This window comes from Lacerta agilis, chromosome 8 (genome assembly GCF_009819535.1).
Source record: "Lacerta agilis isolate rLacAgi1 chromosome 8, rLacAgi1.pri, whole genome shotgun sequence".
NCBI classification, from domain to species: domain Eukaryota; kingdom Metazoa; phylum Chordata; class Lepidosauria; order Squamata; family Lacertidae; genus Lacerta; species Lacerta agilis.
This window is the reverse complement of record NC_046319.1, coordinates 80298170-80317378: the sequence shown is the minus strand read 5'-3', so window position 1 is coordinate 80317378 and position 19209 is coordinate 80298170. Positions and strand designations below refer to the sequence as shown.

Below are 19209 nucleotides of genomic sequence, written 5' to 3'. Positions count from 1 at the left end.
GTAGTAGTAGTAATTTCTTATTTCTACCCCACCCATCTGGCTGGGTGGCTTTCAAGAGGACATTATTATTTTTTAAATTAAATATTTTTAGGGTTTTTATAATTTAAAGCACAAAACATTACATGGTTAAATTTTTTCATGCTCCCCCCTCTCCCACCAAGGGAAGCAAATATCCAAGCCCCCCTCTCACAGGAGCACTTACAATGTCTTTTCAAATTTAACCAATTAACTTGTAAAATCATTGCTTAGGCCTGGCCCTTTTCCTGGGCCAGACATTCTTACTTTTCTTAATTTCATCATCAATTGACTTCCTCTGATCTTCCCCTGTTGAATTCAAAAGCAAACCTAAATCCCAGTTTTCCAATTCATCCTCTCTTCTACTTTACACACATAACTTTCCTTCTTATCACTTTTAAACATATTTTTTCATCCGACTTAATTACTTATAATTTTAACTCAACCTCGGCCTCTAAATACCTCTGAACTCTTCTAAGACCTTTATTATAATTTTCAATATTCAAACAAATTTTATATAACTACATTTTCCTTTCCCCCCTTCCCTTTCCTTCCCTCCGGTCTCAAAAATTTGGCTAGTAGTTATTAACATTTTCCATTACTGCAATATCCATATCCATCTGTCAAAACCATAAAAAAGAGAAAAATACCCATAAGAATGTCCAATTTTTTAACCCACTCCAACCCTCTCCAAACCCTGAACTCAAAAGTCAAAGCAAAGTGGCTTCTGTTCCTGTCTTATTTCTTGTAGCACTATCAACAAAACATTAAAAACATTTAAAACCTTCAAAGTTCATGCTGCCTTTGGTAGAGGCTACTCTCCAAAGTAGGCAGTGAAAAATAGGCGTGCCTGGCGTGCTCTTGTCCATGGGGTCACAAAGAGTTGGACACGACTGAACAACAACAACTCTCCAATTCTGATATATTTTATATATCAGCAACCATTGCTTTTGGGGTCTCTGTCTTTCCTCTCCAGGGAACCACAGTAGTGCCATTCCTGTCATCCTCCCTGCATGACCCCCAGCACTTTGAGACACCAAGGAAGTTCAATCCTCACCACTTCCTGGATGAAAGAGGGTCCTTCAAGAAGAATGAGGCCTCCCTCCCATTTTCAGCAGGTATTGCACATCAGCTTAATGGTAGGGAGGAATACATGGGAGGGCTGCCTCCGTTAAACCTTAGAAGGAATTAAGGATGTGAAGGAGGAAAGAAAGAGGGAGAAGGGCAAGGATGTCGGGTTAATTAATAGGAAAATAAGTCTTGGTTTGAGCATTGGGTTGGGAGGAATAACGTTTTAAAATTATTATTATTAAAATTATCAGGCCAGTGCAGAGCTTCTCTGTGGCCCGGGGCACAATGCAGAGCTTCTCTGTGGCCCGGGGCAGGAGTCCTTGGTCAGCTGGGAGTAACAGGGTGTTCCAGGCATGGCAGCGTGAGTCTGGCGGGGGCCCCTGGCCAGCTTATCACTCGGAAGCCCAGGGCAAGTGTCCCCAGCTGCCCCTCCCACCCTTTGCACGGGCCTGAATATTATTACTATTAAATTTTTAGACTGCCCTCCATCCAAAGATCATAGGGCAGTTCACAACATAAAAAATACAAAATGAAAACACAAAATACATAATAAAATACTATTTTTTGTTTCTCCAGGGAAAAGGGTCTGCCTTGGCGAAGGTTTGGCCCGTATGGAGCTCTTCCTATTCTTCACAGTGGTGTTGCAAAACTTCCACCTAGAATCCCTCCAGGAGAGGGAGGAAATAGACATTTCAGCGGATGTGCGAGGCAGTTCAAAGCTTCCCCGGCCTTATAATCTGTGTGTGGTTCCACGGTAAATGGTCCCTGCTGTATGAGTGCTGAAATATTTGGGGGATGCAGGTGCCTCTTCTATCTCTCTCTCTGATTGGGAGATAATATTAACACAAAGAAGGTTCGTGGCTGAAAAACTGCTTTGAAAATCACTGTGACAATGAAGGGGGACAATTCTCTGTTGTGAAATGTTTTTTTAATGATCTTCTTTAGCCTGTTTATAAAGCTGTGTATCCCTATATTCACATATATATTTGTGTATTATTGCTCCTACAAGCCTCTGTGAAGAAAACCAGTTTTGAACTGGCATAAGCAGGAAGAGAGGCCTCTCTGCCAAGTGTCTCAAGGTTGCAATCTGCCAAGTGTCTCAAGGTTGAAGATAAGGCGAATGCATGCTGTCTGAAGGGAGAAAGAAATGAGTCAAAAATAGCCTGAATACCCAGTCTGCAAGACAAGAAAGGGGGAGAGGTTTCTTTCTGGAGTGTACTTCCCAATATATTAAGCTTCATATTTTAAGTATCCAGCTAGATATTCCATTGAGGTTTGTTAGGGTATTTTCATAATGTTAGTAGGCTCATTGCTATTATTGCTATATTGCTTTTATGCTTTTGTATTCTCTGCCTGATGCAATAAGTTTCTTGCTAATTAACCGAAGTCATGCTTTCTTGCTATCTTACTGATTAGTTAGCACAGGTACAAATAAATAGATTTGAGCATTGAACCTTGAACAAACAATAGTGGATCTTTGTGCTCATAAGCCAGACACACATAAGATGATTTTTGTGTTGCCAACTTGTAGGAGTCTTGCCAGGAAACCTCCTTTACATTCTCAGACAGGAGGGTGGGCTCTGGGAGGCTTGAAGGTTGAATTCCCAGAAAACACGTGAACACTGAGCTAAGTTTCGAATTCCTATAGTCATGTATAAATGAATGTGCACACCAGTTTCTAGGTGTACAGTCTGGCGAATTATTGCCCTGCACCTTTTGCCTTGCATATGCAATCCAAAATAAACCTGTTGTTTACTGCATGGTGTTTGCCTCTTTGTGTTCATGTTCCTGCACTCAAGAGCCCAGAATGGTCTTACATTTCTGGCGTCCCTGGGTGGGCTCTTTGAGTGTTAGGAATTACACAAAGGCAGGTCTGACCTCCCTGGTGCGGGCTTGGGGGTCGCCGGACACTTGAAGTTTCTGTCTGCACCAGCTACTTTTGGCTGGGAAACTGAAAGCTGTCGCTGCGACCACTGCCGTGCCATGAAGGAACAGACATGAGGAACAGGAGAAGGAACCGGCTGGAGGGCAACCCATGGGACGGGTAAGTAAGGAACCCCCTGGGTAGAGGGGTCAGGTGGAGACCTGATCAGTCTTCAGGGAGAGGGCTAGTAAGCTCGTACAAGTGGACCTGATCAGTCTACGAGACAACCCAACGTTGCTCCCATGGGGAAAGGGTGGGCATCTTGGACACCCAGAAGGGAACCAGGATGTCTTAGATGACCAGAAGGGGACCGGGATAAATTGGGAGAGTCATGGGGAAGGAAAAAGGGGTGGAAGTAGGTGGACGTCCAGGAGGGAACCAGGATAGGTTGGGAGGTTGTGTGTGTAAGCCGCCTGTGGAATTGAAGAAAGAGAAAGAGGATGTGGAGTTGAAGAAAGAGAAAGTGGACGTGGAGTTGAAGAAAGAGAAAGAGGATGTGGAATTGAAGAAAGAGAAAGAGGACGTAGAATTGAAGAAAGAGAAAGAGTGGAACTGAAGAAAGAGAAAGAGGACGTGGAACTGAAGAAAGAGAAAGAGGACGTGGAACTGAAGAAAGAGAAAGAGGACGTGGAACTGAAGAAAGTAGGTGGGGAGTGTCCCATGTCATGGGAAAAGGGGAAGCAGCTAGCCTGCGCTAGCTGAGATGGGGAATTGGAATTTTGTTGCTGTGTAAAAATTTATGATTTGTAACAATGTTATAGTATTGTTAATTTCTTCTTGTGTGTGTGTGTCTGTCTGTGTCTTAAGAGAGGCTGTGCTGTGTGACTTTGTGTATGTTTGTTTGTGTCTGCCACAATCAGCCACAAAAGGCTGTTTTTGGCTGCTAATCCAGTATGTCTTGCAAAGTGAATTTTTTATGTGTGAATTTCTGTTGCATGTGTGTGGGTTCCAGTGAAAAACTGAATCAGGAGGAATGTTTCTATGCTCTCTTTCAAGTGTTATATCCTTGGGGAGGGGCAGAGGGTTTTTCTCCCACTGATGGCAGACAGTGCACCTCTCTGCTGCCTTCTTCTCAATGTGTGTGTGAGTAAGTGGGGTGCAGGTGCATCTGCCCCTACCCTTCTCACTTTCTATGTGGTTTGTATTGTCTCCTTTTTGTATTGTCTCCTTATTGCTCTTTGCAAGATTATAGTTTTTTCTCTGTCTCTCTGTTTGAGGTTTGCATTTTATTCTGGAAAGGGTGTGTGTGCAAAAGACAGCCCTAGTGTGTGTAAGGAACTCTGTGTTCCCAAATTATTTCATTTCTGGCTGCATTCCCAGATAAGCCCCCCTTACTTTATTGGTGTGTGTGTGTTTTCAAAGACCTTTACCTTAGGTGGGGGGAGATCTGCCCCCCTTCCTTGGAGAGTTTATGAATAGAGCAGTGTGTTTCTTTTGCTTGTTATCTATATCCTCCCAAATTCCAAGGGTGGGCGTTTTCTGGCAGGCTTTATCTAATAAGTTGTATGAGCAAATTGACCTGCTCGCATGTCTGCTTCACAGATTTTATTTTAATTTTTTCAGGTTTGTGAGAGAGAGAGAGGCAGTGGGAAGCCACAATTTTCTCTTCCCTTTTTGCATTTCATGCAGCTCGACCTAGCAAAGGGGGCAATGGGGAGGTAATGAGTTTTAGGTAGCCCCAGGCCAGGCATTTGCATGGAAGACAATCCTGCTATCCTGAGAGTTGAGATACTTCTTGTGGAATGTTTGTTTACTTGTTTGTTTTAGAAATTAATTTAGTTTTAATTAATAGAATTAGGATAGTGTTTGTTTGTCTGTTTTTGAAGTTAATACAGTCCATGGTTTGTTTTTTTATTGGCATTTGTTAAGCAATGGAAGTATAGAAGTTTTAGTGTTGTGTGTTGTTCAAATGTCTCCCAGCACCACATCATTGAATGAACAATTGAGTACAGCAGAAATTGGGCTTATTGCTCCCTTCGTGTGCAAAACTAGCAGCAGCAGCAGCATTAGACAGGCTGTGGAACAGAGATCAGACACTGAATATGGGGAAGGAGTTACCAACAGTGCCACCAATTGTGAATTGTGCTTGCAGCCCAAGCATTTGCCCCTATCTAAGATTCCCATGGGCGGTTGCGCACAGGAACAGAACCTGGAAAGGTGTGACCGATAGACTGTGTGAGTCCTCTGCCTCAGTTTGGAGGGTGCCAATAAGTGTCACCTGTTGCAAGTCAAACACCTTTGTAACGTATGACAGGGATGGAGGCACCTGAAACCTTAGGGTATGGAAAGCTCAGCCATATGGTACTCCTGGCAACACTGAACAGTGCAGGAGCTGACCCCCTTGCACCGGGGGAGGGGCTGCTGCCTGCTGAAGGGCTGGGTGGCAGTGCCTCTGGGTGTGGGAGGTGCAGTCCCTCATTGTACATACAGGCGGATTGTACCAAGATCCAGCCTGGGCAAGATTCAAGTGTTGGGAGCCATGGATGCTGATTTCCAAGTACAGCAGTACAGCGGTTGTGCTTCCATCTGACTACTGCATAATCCAGCTGATTTCTGAATAACTGAGTGTACCTGTTATCCAGGAGGCGACAGAGGTGTTCTCGGACTGTAAGTTAATTATTGGACAAAGGGTTTTGTTCCTTTGTGCAAACCGTCCTGACAGGCTTGTTGAGATGGTAAGTAGAAAACCAGGTATTGGAGATCAATGGCTGACACAGACTGTTTGGATGCAAGCAAACTATGAAGGAGAGAAAATTAATCTATGATATTGCTGTTGAATTTGATATAACATATTTTTGTGTGTGTTCTGTTTCATATCAGCCTAAGAAAGTGGGGAACATGAACCAGTGGAGGCTGGAGTCATTTCGATGATGTTATGAGCGGCCTGCCAACCAGTTGTTGACGACCACAGCACGACAACCCAGACTCTATGTGAATAGGAAGTTCTGTCTCAAAACAGGGGTTCTCAAGTTCTGATGGGGAGAGTGCAGGACAATTGAATGAATATAATTGGGATGGAGAATCTGGTAGAGATTGTATCTTTCTGTTCCTTGACATCAGTAGAGTTTTATGCTAGACTGGGCTGGAAAATAATGATGATGATGACAACAACAACAACATCATCATCATCATCAACAACAACAACAACAGAATGTTACCTTTCTGTGTATGGATATTTGTCTAATGAAGGTGAATATCAAGTATTATAAAATATGGTATTATGGAATGAAATCAGTCCCCTGAGGGGTGATTGATTCCGTTCAGCATAAGAATATATAATCTTATGTATTTATATATCAATCTGATGTGCAGGAGTTGGAGTTATTAATGCTATGGATTTAAAAGTTCTGGATAATAAACTGGCATCTTTAGGTGGTCATCTTGAAATGATAAATGTTGCAGGAGGCTGGTTGATTCAGGATATAAGGGTTAGATCAACCCTACTGCACATGAGATTGAACTAAGATATTCAAGTTGAAGTAAGACATATTATCTTGAATATCAATATAAATTGGAAATGGCTTAAATTATTTGGTATTGTGTATTTGTTTATGTGTGTATCCTAAGGTTAGAATATTTGCATGGATTGGGAAAATGAACAAAATTATTGTTCTGGGCCAAAGAGTAGACCATGTAAGATCAAGGGGTGGAGCTATGGGATAATCATTGCGGAAGAATATTGTATTTCGAGGAGATAGTGATCTGACATGGTCAGCCTTACCTTTTGGGTGTGTGGGAGGCCACCCTTATTTTGGGGTGCTCTGGCTAACCTCAAACAGGTAGGAGAATTGGGGTGTGACCATTATCAATACCCCTTAGCACAATACCCAAGCCTTCCATTGTGGTCAATCTGTGAGGCCCCAGAAGGGCAGGAGTGGGCCCTAAGAACGTGGCTCCTCGTCCGGAAGATGGATACCATTTTTGAAATATACCACGTCTATGATACCCCTACAGTCACCAAGGATGGGCAGTGTTTCTGGAGCACCTGCACGAGAAGACAGAAGTATGGCTCCAACAAGTATTCATTTCTCCCTGCGTACCCTGGGAGCTATTCAAATGTGAAGGGTGTGGTTTTGGGGTATCTGCGATCGGATGGTAATGAGTAAGAAACCCAATAAGTGTAGTTCTGGTATGAATTGCAGAAGCTACAGGCCCCCGTAAGTGCAAGCATTTTAGTCCATCCCCTTGGGGCTGGGATGTGGTTTTGGATCCCAGGATCTAGATGCAAGGCATTATAGGTACCATCGCAACAGGAGGTTTGACATAATCTATTTTTTATTGTGCCTTGCTACATCTCTTTGTTCAGAATGAATTGATGACCGGGGCTAGAGAGCAGATATAATCTACATCACCGAATTCTTCACCTACAAGCAGTGGTGGAATGGGTCACTAATGCAACAGCTGCTTCTCTGTGCCTGGTAGCCCAACAATTGGATGAAATCAGAAATGCTATAATACAATTAAAATTTGGATTAGATTACACATTTAACCTGACAGGGAGTGTGATGTTTCAATGTATCAGATAATGGTCAAGCCATACGTGATCTGGCAACCTGGATGGAAGGAATAGCCCATGTCCCAATACAAAATTGGGAAGGGTGGAATATGGATTGGTTAACGAGTTGGCTCCCTGCCTCAGGTTGGTTCAAAGGTTTGTTTGGAACACTAATGGGACCCATATTTGTTGTGTTGTTATTGTCTTGCATGACCCCTTGTTTAGCCAAAACTGCTTTGAAAATCACTGTGACAATGAAGGGGGACAATTCTCTGTTGTAAAATGTTTTTTTAATGATCTTCTTTAGCCTGTTTATAGAGCTGTGTATCCCTATATTCACATATATATTTGTGTATTATTGCTCCTACAAGCCTCTGTGAAGAAAACCAGTTTTGAACTGGCATAAGCAGGAAGAGAGGCCTCTCGCAGTGCAATCTGCCAAGTGTCTCAAGGTTGAAGATAAGGCGAATGCATGCTGTCTGAAGGGAGAAAGAAATGAGTCAAAAATAGCCTGAATACCCAGTCTGCAAGACAAGAAAGGGGGAGAGGTTTCTTTCTGGAGTGTACTTCCCAATATATTAAGCTTCATATTTTAAGTATCCAGCTAGATATTCCATTGAAGTTTGTTAGGGTATTTTCATAATGTTAGTAGGCTCATTGCTATTATTGCTTTATTGCTATATTGCTTTTATGCTTTTGTATTCTCTGCCTGATGCAATAAGTTTCTTGCTAATTAACCGAAGTCATGCTTTCTTGCTATCTTACTGATTAGTAAGCACAGGTACAAATAAATAGATTTGAGCATTGAACCTTGAACAAACAATAGTGGATCTTTGTGCTCATAAGCCAGACACACATAAGATGATTTTTGTGTTGCCAACTTGTAGGAGGCTTGCCAGGAAACCTCCTTTACATTCTCAGACAGGAGGGTGGGCTCTGGGAGGCTTGAAGGTTGAATTCCCAGAAAACACGTGAACACTGAGCTAAGTTTCGAATTCCTATAGTCATGTATAAAAGAATGTGCACGCCAGTTTCTAGGTGTGCAGTCTGGCGGATTATTGCCCTGCGCCTTTTGCTTTGCATATGCGATCCAAAATAAACCTGTTGTATCCTGCATGGTGTTTGCCTCTTTGTGTTCATGTTCCTGCACTCAAGAGCCCAGAATGGACTTACAACTAAAGCGTGTTATGTGTAGATCTCAATATAAAAGGAGTCTGCCCTGCTTGCGCTTCTTCTGTTCTTGATTTTTCTCATGGTAGAAAAAGAAGAGAGTATTAACTGGGAGAAGAAAGCAACAAATAGGTGAGGTGGTTCACTCAATATTTTATACTGTGGGAGAAATGCAGAATGTCTTAAGAGGAGAATTTAAAATCTTTAAAGAAGATATATGTGAGTACACAGACACATTGGAGGAAGTACCTGGGATATGCAGGGTTATGTATGCGTCTGCTTAGTCTAAACACCTTCTCTCTGTCTCTGAATGGAAGATAACACAGTACATACCTTGGCTGTGAGTCCTGGAAGACTTGCTCGCTGCCTTGCAGGATTTTCCCCACCTTGCTTGGGAGGGCAAGGCCCTGACTGACTCCAGCTACAAGAGCTGTGGCTGCTGAGGAGGCCAGAGACCATCTTTAGTGCAGAACCAGGTCATCAAGGATTTGCGAGGCAGTTCAAAGCTTCCCCGGCCTTATAATCTTTGTGTGGTTCCATGGTAGATGGTCCCTGCTGCCTGAGTTCAGAGGTGTAGCAAGCCAAGGTGGTACCCAGTGTGGATTTTTTTTTTTTGTCACAACACATCCCCCATCAAGAGCTTGGGGGTAGGTTTGGGACTCGTGGGCGGGCACTGAATGTCTGCCCCCCCCCCGTCCTATGCCTCTGCCCCCCAACCCTCTTACAAGTGCTTCCAGTCTTCAGACACCACACATTCTTTTGCAAAAAAGAAAATGAAAGAAAAATGAGAACTCCAAGTTTTGCTGAGTAAAAAGAAAGAGAGGTGGTGGTGGGAGGGAGCTGCACGGCTTTTTAAAGTGAGTTTTTACTTGAAATAAATCTCTAGGCGGTTTACAATATTGCAAAAATACCCCCGAAAATAAGGGGGGAAGTCACACTTTAAAACAAAGCTTTTTAATGAGGTATCCAGGTAGGAAGCTTTAAAAGGTGGAACTGAAAGCAGTTTGTGTTTTCCTAACCTAGAAGCAACAGCAGTCCTCCCAGAAAAGTGGGCGCTGGGCAGAGCGAGGGGTGGGCCAGAGAGGGAGGTGTGTCACCCCTCCTTGCTGGCCGGCCCCTCACTCTCCCCGCCGAGCCGAGCGCTGAAAAAAGCCCTTTCTAAAGGGCTTTTTTTCAGCACTTGGCTAGCGATGGGCAGAGCGAGGGGGGGTCCAGAGAGCGAGGGGTCACCCCAAGTGTCACCCCCTAGGGTGGTAACCGGGGCAGACCACCCCCCGCTCCGCCCCTGCCTGCCCCTGATTGACCAGGCCTCCCTCCCTCCAAGGGCAGTATTTGCCCCCCAGGAGCTCCTTGCCAGCCTCGGAACTCCACTCTCCTTTCAATGGCAGCCAGGCAGGGCAACTGGCCACCTTCCCCGGTGCTTCTCATTGGAATGATGGCTCACCTTTGGCAGCGTGTAGCCCCGGAGCTGCACCGTCTGGGTCAGGGCGTGGGGCAGGTTGGTGGGGATGACGTCGCTAAACCTCTGGATCTCGTGGATCACTGCATCCGTGTATGGCATTTGGGCCCGCTTCTCCACTGCCAGCACGCCGTCACTTCCGATCACATCATCAATCGCTCGGATCACTTTTTCTGCAGAAGAGAAAGGCAGAGTGTAGCGTTGGGCTCCTGTTTATGCTACGTGTGGAAATGCATTCTTGTCCAGCAGGAGTGCAATACACTTTTCCGCCTCACGGTGTCACTTGTAACCTGGAAAAATTGCTTGTTAATCTTAGTGCCGCCACTAGGTGACGCTAATGAGCACCTGCATTAACTCCAGAGGTCTAATAAATGCTGTGGCTACATTAACTTGAAACAGTTCTTTATTTCTACAAGCTACAAAATACCATATTTTTCGCTCCATAGGACGCACTGGACCATAGGGCGCACCTCATTTTTAGAGGGGGAAACAAGAAAAAAAATATTTTTCTGGTTTTCCTCCTCTAAAAGTCCTGGGGTTTGTTTGTTTTTTGTTTGTTTTTTTGAGGATCAGCTAAAAGCTTTGCAGCTTTTTTGCAAAGGGACAAGCAAAGAGGAAAAGCCCCATTTTTATGGGGTTTAACTCACATTTCTGAAAAATCTTAAGGAAAGGGAGCCATTTCTACAGTTTCCAGACAGATAATCTAATCAGCCAGTCACATGTCCTGGGGAAACAACCTCCCTCTGAAGCACATTCAACAAAGGAGGGCGGGGCTGAAAGGGAGCCGGGACTCTTATCTCTCTCCCGATCTCTAGCTGATCAGCTGCTGAGCGGGGTCCTTTCAACACCCCCTTTTCTCTTTGTAAAATAAAAGGCACAATCTGCTTTTGGCCCCTGGGCAATTCAGCTCCAGGGACCACCATTCACTCCATAAGACGCACAGGTATTTCCCCTTACTTTTTTAGGAGGAAAAAAGTGTGTCGTATGGAGCAAAAAATACGGTATACAGATTATACAGCCTGGATGAATCCCAAACCGGAATTAAGATTGCCGGAAAAAAATGTCAACAACCTCAGATATGCTGATGATACTACCTTGATGGCAGAAAGTGAGGAGGAATTAAAGAACCTTTTAATGAGGGTGAAAGAGGAGAGTGCAAAATATGGTCTGAAGCTCAACATCAAAAAAACTAAAATCATGGCCACTGGTCCCATCACCTCCTGGCAAATAGAAGGGGAAGAAATGGAGGCAGTGAGAGATTTCACTTTCTTGGGTTCCATGATCACTGCAGATGGTGACAGCAGTCACGAAATTAGAAGACGCCTGCTTCTTGGGAGAAAAGCAATGACAAACCTAGACAGCATCTTAAAAATCAAATACATCACCTTGCCGACAAAGGTCCGTATAGTTAAAGCTATGGTTTTCCCAGTAGTGATGTACGGAAGTGAGAGCTGGACCATAAAGAAGGCTGATCGCCGAAGAATTGATGCTTTTGAATTATGGTGCTGGAGGAGACTCTTGAGAGTCCCATGGACTGCAAAAAGATCAAACCTATCCATTCTCAAATAAATCAGCCCTGAGTGCTCACTAGAAGGACAGATGCTGAAGTTGAGGCTCCAGTACTTTGGCCACCTCATGAGAAGAGAAGACTTTTCCCCCTTTGCAAAAGGAGCTTTGCTTTTCCTGATGTTGGGAAAGATGGTGAGCACAAGGAGAAGGGGACGACAGAGGATGAGATGGTTGGACAGTGTTCTCGAAGCTACTAACATGAGTTTGGCCAAACTGCGGGAGGCAGTGAAAGATAGGCGTGCTCTGGTCCATGGGGTCACGAAGAGTCGGACACGACTGAATGACTGAACAACAACAACAAAGGTTTTGCAGCTTTTTTGCAAAGGGAAATGCCCTGGCTTTTTTTAGGATCAGCTAAAAGTTTTGCAGTTTTTTTGCAAAGGGGGAAAAGCAAAGCTCCTTTTGCAAAGGGGGAAAAGCAAAGAGGAAAAGCCCCATTTTTATGGGGTTTAACTCACATTTCTGAAAAATCTTAAGGAAAGGGAGCCATTTCTACAGTTTCCAGACAGATAATCTAATCAGCCAGTCACATGTCACTGGGGAAACAAACAACCTCCCTCTGCAGCACATTCAACAAAGGAGGGCGGGGCTGAAAGGGAGCCGAAACTCTTATCTCTCTCCCGATCTCTTGCTGATCAGCTGCTGAGCGGCTTCCTTTCAACACTCCCTTTTCTCTTTGTAAAATAAAAAGCACAATCTGCTTTTGGCCCCTGGGCAATTCAGCTCCAGCGACCACCATTCGCTCCATAAGACGCACAGGTATTTCCCCTTACTTTTTAGGAGGAAAAAAGTGTGTCGTATGGAGCAAAAAATATGGTATACAGATTATACAGCCTGTGTGGCTAAGTTCCTTCCACACACGTTATCTACAGTAGAGATAGACAAGACAAGACAAGCCTGTCATAGCATAGTACAGAGAAGTTAATTAGGGAGATCAAAGACTCAGTTCCCCCCCTTCTCTCAGACCACAAGTCATACGATTCTCACAAAGGGAGGGGGTGAAATACTAACACCTCTGTCTCCTTCTCTATCTTTACAATCCCAATATCGCAGCTTCTATGCAGGTTTCTTCAGGCTTCCAGGTTTCTGGCTCAATTCTAAGCGTCTACCTGTTGTTTACACTGCAACATAGGTGACTCTTTCTCTCTCTCTCTCTCCAATCTTTACTTCCTTATATGTTACTTCACGTTCCAACTGACAGCGTCACTTTACTATTTTTCCTTACGTCTCCTGGTCTCCCCCTTTCTCTGCTATTCCATCCTCCACCCTTTCTCCCCCTCTCTCCTTTCTCCAAATTTTGCCGAGGGGGACTTCATCAGTTCTTTTCCTTCTTAAATTCAGCTTTTACGCCCCGGTTTTAAGTCCAAATATTGATAAAGGAATTTTACCGTGGTGATCACGTCGAGAACAGGCTCCTTGCTGGGTAAGACAGATTTTCTTTTTGTCTCAGTGCCCTGGATTCCCCCTCTCCTCTGCCTTTTTGGCGAGGGACACCAAGAGTGCCCTTCAGGCACCACAGACTATTCAGTCAAATATCGCCTTTCTGACATTGTTTGGGACTCGTTTAGCCTTCCGTCGCCTCTTTTCTTAACCCAGCTGTTGTCCCGAGAGCTTAGAAGCTCCCTGGGTGCACCCAACAGTGATCCGTGGCAAAACCGAAGCCTATTTCTGCAAAATTACATTCAATTACACATTCTCATGTTCTGCACAGTGCATTACAAATTATATGCCATATATATATGTCTATCTGTGAACTTATTTCCCTTGTTGCTACCATTGTGACTTCCCTCTACCCTAGCACGACTTTTGTTTTTCATTACTTTTAAATTGTGTTATACATAATATTTACTTATTCCCCATAAGCCATCTTTTCTTACTTTTTACCTGACTTTACAAACTTCAGTCAATACATATCAATAGTTGTATTTTGGAACAATGTTTTGTCATATATTCTTCTACGCATTCCCATTCTTTTCTCAATTTCTGATTTCATTGGAATCTAATAGCTGCTGTCATTTTAGCCAGTTCTATAAATTTTCCGCTGTTGTTGGAACAATGTCCCCCTTCCAGTTTCTAGCTATTAGTATTCTGGCAGCAGCTGTAGCGTATAAAAACACTTTTTTCTTTTGGAGGGGATGTCCGGTGTAACTATACCTAATAGAAACGATTCTGTTTTTTTCTCAAAAGGTGTTTTAAGCATCTTTTTTAATTCCTCATGTATGTCTCTCCAGATTTTTTTTATTTCCCCACATACCCACCATACATGGTACATCGTTCCTTCTTATTGCATCTCCAACACAAATTTCATTTTAATTTGTATATCTTGGCCAGTCTGACAGGAGTCATATAACACCTGTACATCTTCATCATCAGGTTCTCTCTTATTGTGCTGCAAGCAGTAAATCTGATATCTTGTTTACCCTTTGGCATAGTGGGGCGGTGAACCAGGGCACCAAGCTGTGGAGGGCGCCATGAGAAGAGTCTGGGGAGGGGAGAGCGGGGAGGCAAGCGAGGCAGCGCGGGGGTTTGGTGCCTTCATGCCTCCGGCACCCATCCGGAGGCCCTAGGACCCTGTTCCTCTCTGCAGCGCCAGGGTCATCCCTCATCCCGGCGCTGGGCTTGGCTGGCTGGCTGGCTCCAGAGAGCGAGCAAGAGCAGTGCTTCCCTTGCCGGCTCCCTCCCTCTCCGGCTGCTTGTCAAAGGGCAAAGCGGCTGCCTTGTCCTGTCCCCTTGCTCGGCTCACTGCAAATCGTGATCTCCAAACTAAGCCGCCTTGCCCCCTCCCCACTTCCAGCGGATTTACCATTCCACGCCAAGATCAAGGGCTCTCCCAACACCCCTTTCCCTAGCAAAGCCACGCTCAACCATGTTATGTACCGTATATACTGGAGTATAAGCTGACCAGAATATAAGCCGAGGCACCTAATTCTACTACAGAAAACCGGGGAAACATATTGACTCGAGTATAAGCCGAGGGTGGGAAATGCAGAGGCAGAGGCTGGTGGTGGCAGCGGAGGAGGAGGGGGAGGAGGAAGGAGCAGCCCAAAAGGGCTGCTTTCAGGCTGCTTGTTCCTCCTCCTCTGCAGGTGACAATCAGCATAACAGGCAAAACTTGCCCCACTTGCAAGTGCAGGACTCTGCTCCTTGCAGTTTGCAATTGAGCAATGACTTCACTGATTTATTTATGTTGTCAATTAATATACCATATTTTTCACTCCATAGGGCGCACCGGACCATAGGGTGCACCTCATTTTTAGAGGAGGAAAACAAGGGAAAAATATTTTCCTGGTTTTCCTCCTCTATAAGGCTGGGAGGGGGGTGCTGGAGTGGGAGCGGAGGAGGCAGTGGCAGCGGAGGGACTGGGAGAAGGAAAGGAAGGAAGGAAGGAAGGAAGGGGTGAAAGAGAGAGGGGGGAAGGAAGGAAGGATAGAAGCACAGCGCCCAAGCGGCTCTTGCTTTTCTTGTTTGACAGCGAGTTGGGAGCCTCCCAGCTCGCTGCAAAGCAAGCGAGGCAGGCTTGTGGGGGGGAGGGGAGGGGAAGAAGGGGCATGCCCCTTCCCCAACTTGCCGCTGTCTTACGTGGGCCCCTACTGCCTTCCGTGCCTGCCTTCCTTGGGCTCCTCCTTTAAAGCAAGCGCTTTGCTTGATTTAAAGGAGGAGCCGACGGCAGGCAGGCAAGGCAGGCGCACAAGCCCGGCTGTCACTTTTGCAAGCAGAGCGACAGACACTCTGGTGCTGAGCCGGGCTCTCGCTTTGCTTGGGCCCCGGCGGCGGAGGGAGAAGCCCGATTTCGGGCTGCTCGCCCCTCCCCCACCGCTCTGCAGCTGGCAGTGGATGGAGAAGCCCGATTTCGGGCTGCTCGCCCCTCTCCTGCCGCTCTGCAGCCAGTGGCGGCCCCTGGGAGCCATGGCTCTGGCGGCAAAGGCATCCCTCTGCTTGAGGGATCCCTCTGCAGTCAGTGCCTTCGCTCCAGAGGACGCACAGACTTTTCCCTTTCCTTTTTAGGAGGGGAAAAGTGTGTCTTATGGAGCGAAAAATACGATATCACTTAATTTCGATTGTCTCTAGGTGGTGTACAAGGATAAAGCTAGAACTAAAATATAGCAGAAAAACTCAAAGAGCACAAAATTACACACACACACACACACACACACACACACACTCTTTTAGTGGTCTCTCCTTATAAAGGAGATGTCCATTTCAAAGCCTACTCCAGAAACGTCTTCTTCAGTGGTGCTTCAGGTTAAGAACAGTTTCAGGTTAAGAACGGACCTCCGGAACAAATTAAGTACGTAACCAGAGGTACCACTGTAGTTAATTTCATAAAAAGAACATCCATGGAATAAAATAATGCACAAAGAACAGAAGGCACCACTAATTGTTCGGCCCACTCTTGTCCCTAGCTTACTCTGGGGCATTACACCATTTTATTTATTTAAGAAAATAAATAAAATGCCACTTGTTTGCAAGAAAACCTCTATGCAGTTTACAGAAATACAAAACGAAACATTAGAATTATCGATATAAAGACATGTAGGTTTTTAAAAACATTCAGAAGACTATTAAAATCAACAGCAGCTAAAAGGAAATAGCACACCAAGTGTCTGGATAGGCTTGCATAAACCAAATGTTTTAAGCTGGGTACAGTGAAGGTGCCTGCCTGATGTCAATAGGCAGGGAGAGTCAAAGTGCAGGTTCTGCCACATGGAAAGGTCCAATTTCCTATAATGAAAACAGGTCCCAGGGTAGAAGCCTGAACAACCCTTTCTCGGGTGCCTCCATACATGAAGAGGAATCATTCATAGAGTGAGCTGCTCTTATGGCCCCACCTTCTATGTATGTAGGCTTCTCCATTATAGACATCCATAACTAACACATCGGTATCAGGGGCAAAACCAGCCACATTCTAGGTGCTGTTCCCCTTCCTGTGATTCACACACAAAAGGAACTAGAGTGAGATTAGTTAATCTACTGACAATAGATTTCTGTCTGACTACACTCCATCTCTCAAGTCCAAAGTTAAGGAAGTGCATATAAGATGAAACAATTGTGTAAAGGAATTCCTCCCCCCACACAATATGGGGCATTTTTAATTATTTGCTTCAATTAAAAGTTGATTTTGCGGCAAAGATTTTAATGTGCTGGCAGAGGCGTAGCAAGCTCAGGTGGTACCCGGTGCGGAATATTTCTCGCAAGGGCAGGGATCGGCTGCAATCCTTGCTCTTGCGAGGCGGTGGCCCTTGCGAGCTGAAGAGCTGGGATCGCAGCCGTGGTTGGAGGCACAGCGCTGTGCTTCTCCCCACCGCGGATCCGATCCCAGCCCTTGCAAGAGGCAGGCGATGGTGGCAGAAGCAGCGGCCAAAACGGGCTGCTCCTCCCCCCGTCGCCGCCCTCCTCACTCGAGTATAAGCCGAGGGCAGGTTTTTCAGCACAAAAAAATGTGCTAAATAACTCTGCTTATACTCGAGTATATAGGTATTAAGTTTGACTGCAGTACTCATTCTGGCCACCGTGGCTGCAGTTCTCACTCTGGTCCACAACATGCAAATGAAGGATTAAGAGTGCCATTCACGGATTGGGTAGCTAGAGGGATTTTGTTACTGTTGCAAGTTACTAGGTACTATATAAGCCAGTCGGCTAAGCTGTTGCCCAGTCCAGGACTCGGAGCTGAAATAAAGAGCTGGTTGTTTTAAGAGCTGTGTCTTCATCCATCTTTCCCACTATTTAACACACCACATGCTCCTGGGGCAAGAAACTGGGAAAAGAACCCTCCTCTTCCTCCCTCCCCCCGCCCACCACCGCTTCTCCTTTTGCAGCTGCTTACAATAACTCCGCTTGCTCCGCTGTTGAAGCAAGCACGGGGAAGTGCTGCAGGAATGTCCATGATGTGTATGTGTACGTGTGTAAAGAAATGGGATGGGACCAGGAACAGGAGGATGTCATGATCGCAGAGATCAATGTAAACAGATCCCTTTGGCTTTTTGTATTGTTTTTTTAAACATTGGGTGTCGTTCAACCTACATGATAGCAATTTCCCCCCTGTAGTGCAATGTGAACAGTGTCTACTCAGAAGTAAGCTGTATTGTATCCAATGGGGAAGTGGGGTTAGAATTGCAGCCTTGATTCGTCAAAAACGATGAGTAAAATCCTGCTTCTCCTCCCCCCCAACCCCCCCCCCCCAGTTATGCTTCGGATTCTGTTGCTACTGAGCCACCTCCAAATGTGAAACAAACATGAGGCATGGAACTGGAATAAATGGTGCAGAAAGGAAGGTCTCCAGTTCACGAATTTGCAAACAGAAACCCCAAAAGGGGCCCATTTTCTTCTTTTGCTGCTGTCCTGCTTGTCGTGTGTGTGTGTGTAGGGGGGGGGGTATCTGGCCATGGGCACCCCCTACCCACCCGTGAACCATAATTTCCAGATCTCCCCCCCATCTTAAAAAATAAATGTTTTTAGCATTTGTAAAATGCAAAATATGCAAGCACGATTATTTTCAAAAAAGGGTGGTGGTGAGAAATTAACCTCCCCCCCACACACAATGGGAAAAAAATCTTGTGGATACCCAGATGCCCCTTTTGAATGACAGTTGTCAAGCTGAGTTACCTGTATGTCTGTGCAACACAGAGTGAAATGCAACCCCATCCCATACATAAGTCCCACTGAGATGTATCTAGCTAAGTCCTACAGAGAGTAAACTTATTAAGGGGCCTTAGTTACCATGGCTATCATTCTACATGGCTGCACTCTCTGTAAGACTAACATTGCCTAAAACCTGCTGAATGCAATCAACGGGATATTTAACAAGGTGATATTAGACTGAAGCCAGACTTATAGGGAGATTCTAACCACATCTGTGCAGAAGTAAACCGCATTTCATTCAGCTGGGTTTATTCCCAGGAAAGGAGGGTTAGGATTGCAGCAGCCCTAGGGCTGTATTCAACCAAATTCCAGTCAGAACAGACCCACTGAAATTAATGGACCTAAATTAAGCATGCCCATTAACTTCAATGGGTTTACTCTGACCAGGATTTGTATGAGCTGCAACCCATAGTCTACAGTCCTCATCCACAGGACTAACTTCTGAAGAGACAAAGACTTAGGGTTGTGCCTGTTTGTCAAGGAACATGGGAATGGAGAAGGTAGTTTCTCTGCAACAATAAAAGATGCTTGTGATAGGTTAGGTTGGGGGTGGGCCATGTAGGTGGGAAGATTGCCTTGAGGACCTATGTGAGTCTCCTCTCCATCCATCCCCCCTCTTTATCTGCCTTCCAGCCTGCTCAGAGCAAAAAGGCATCTTTCCAAGAATGCCAGGGAAGGGTCAAAAAGGCAATACATTGGGAGAAACACCCCCCTCCCAACAACCTGGAATCAAAGAGGGAGGGGAAGGAGGGAAGTAAAGCTCCATCTCATCCCTCCCAGCCCAGGCCAATGCCTGGTGGGGAAACAAGAGATGAGCAAGCCTGGCTCTGTTGGAAGAGGTGCCAACCTCTGTCATGTCCCCCCTTG

At 45.3% G+C, this 19209-nt stretch overlaps 1 protein-coding gene across 2 annotated transcripts in view; it reads left to right on the top strand.

Annotated features, from left to right (window-relative positions):
• Positions 1-9233, top strand: part of LOC117051851 (cytochrome P450 2G1-like) — a 28140-nt gene extending 18907 nt beyond the window's left edge. Inside the window, exons 8-10 of one of the 2 annotated variants that reach the window (XM_033158547.1) lie at positions 992-1133; positions 1663-1794; positions 9171-9233. In XM_033158547.1, coding sequence (XP_033014438.1) covers positions 992-1133; positions 1663-1794; positions 9171-9220 — 324 coding nt within the window. In that variant the 3' untranslated portion in view covers positions 9221-9233. Of the gene's footprint in view, positions 1-991; positions 1134-1662; positions 1983-9170 lie in introns of those variants that run through there. The other variant, XM_033158545.1, reaches the window with a different exon arrangement.
• Positions 9234-19209: the final 9976 nt, after the last annotated feature.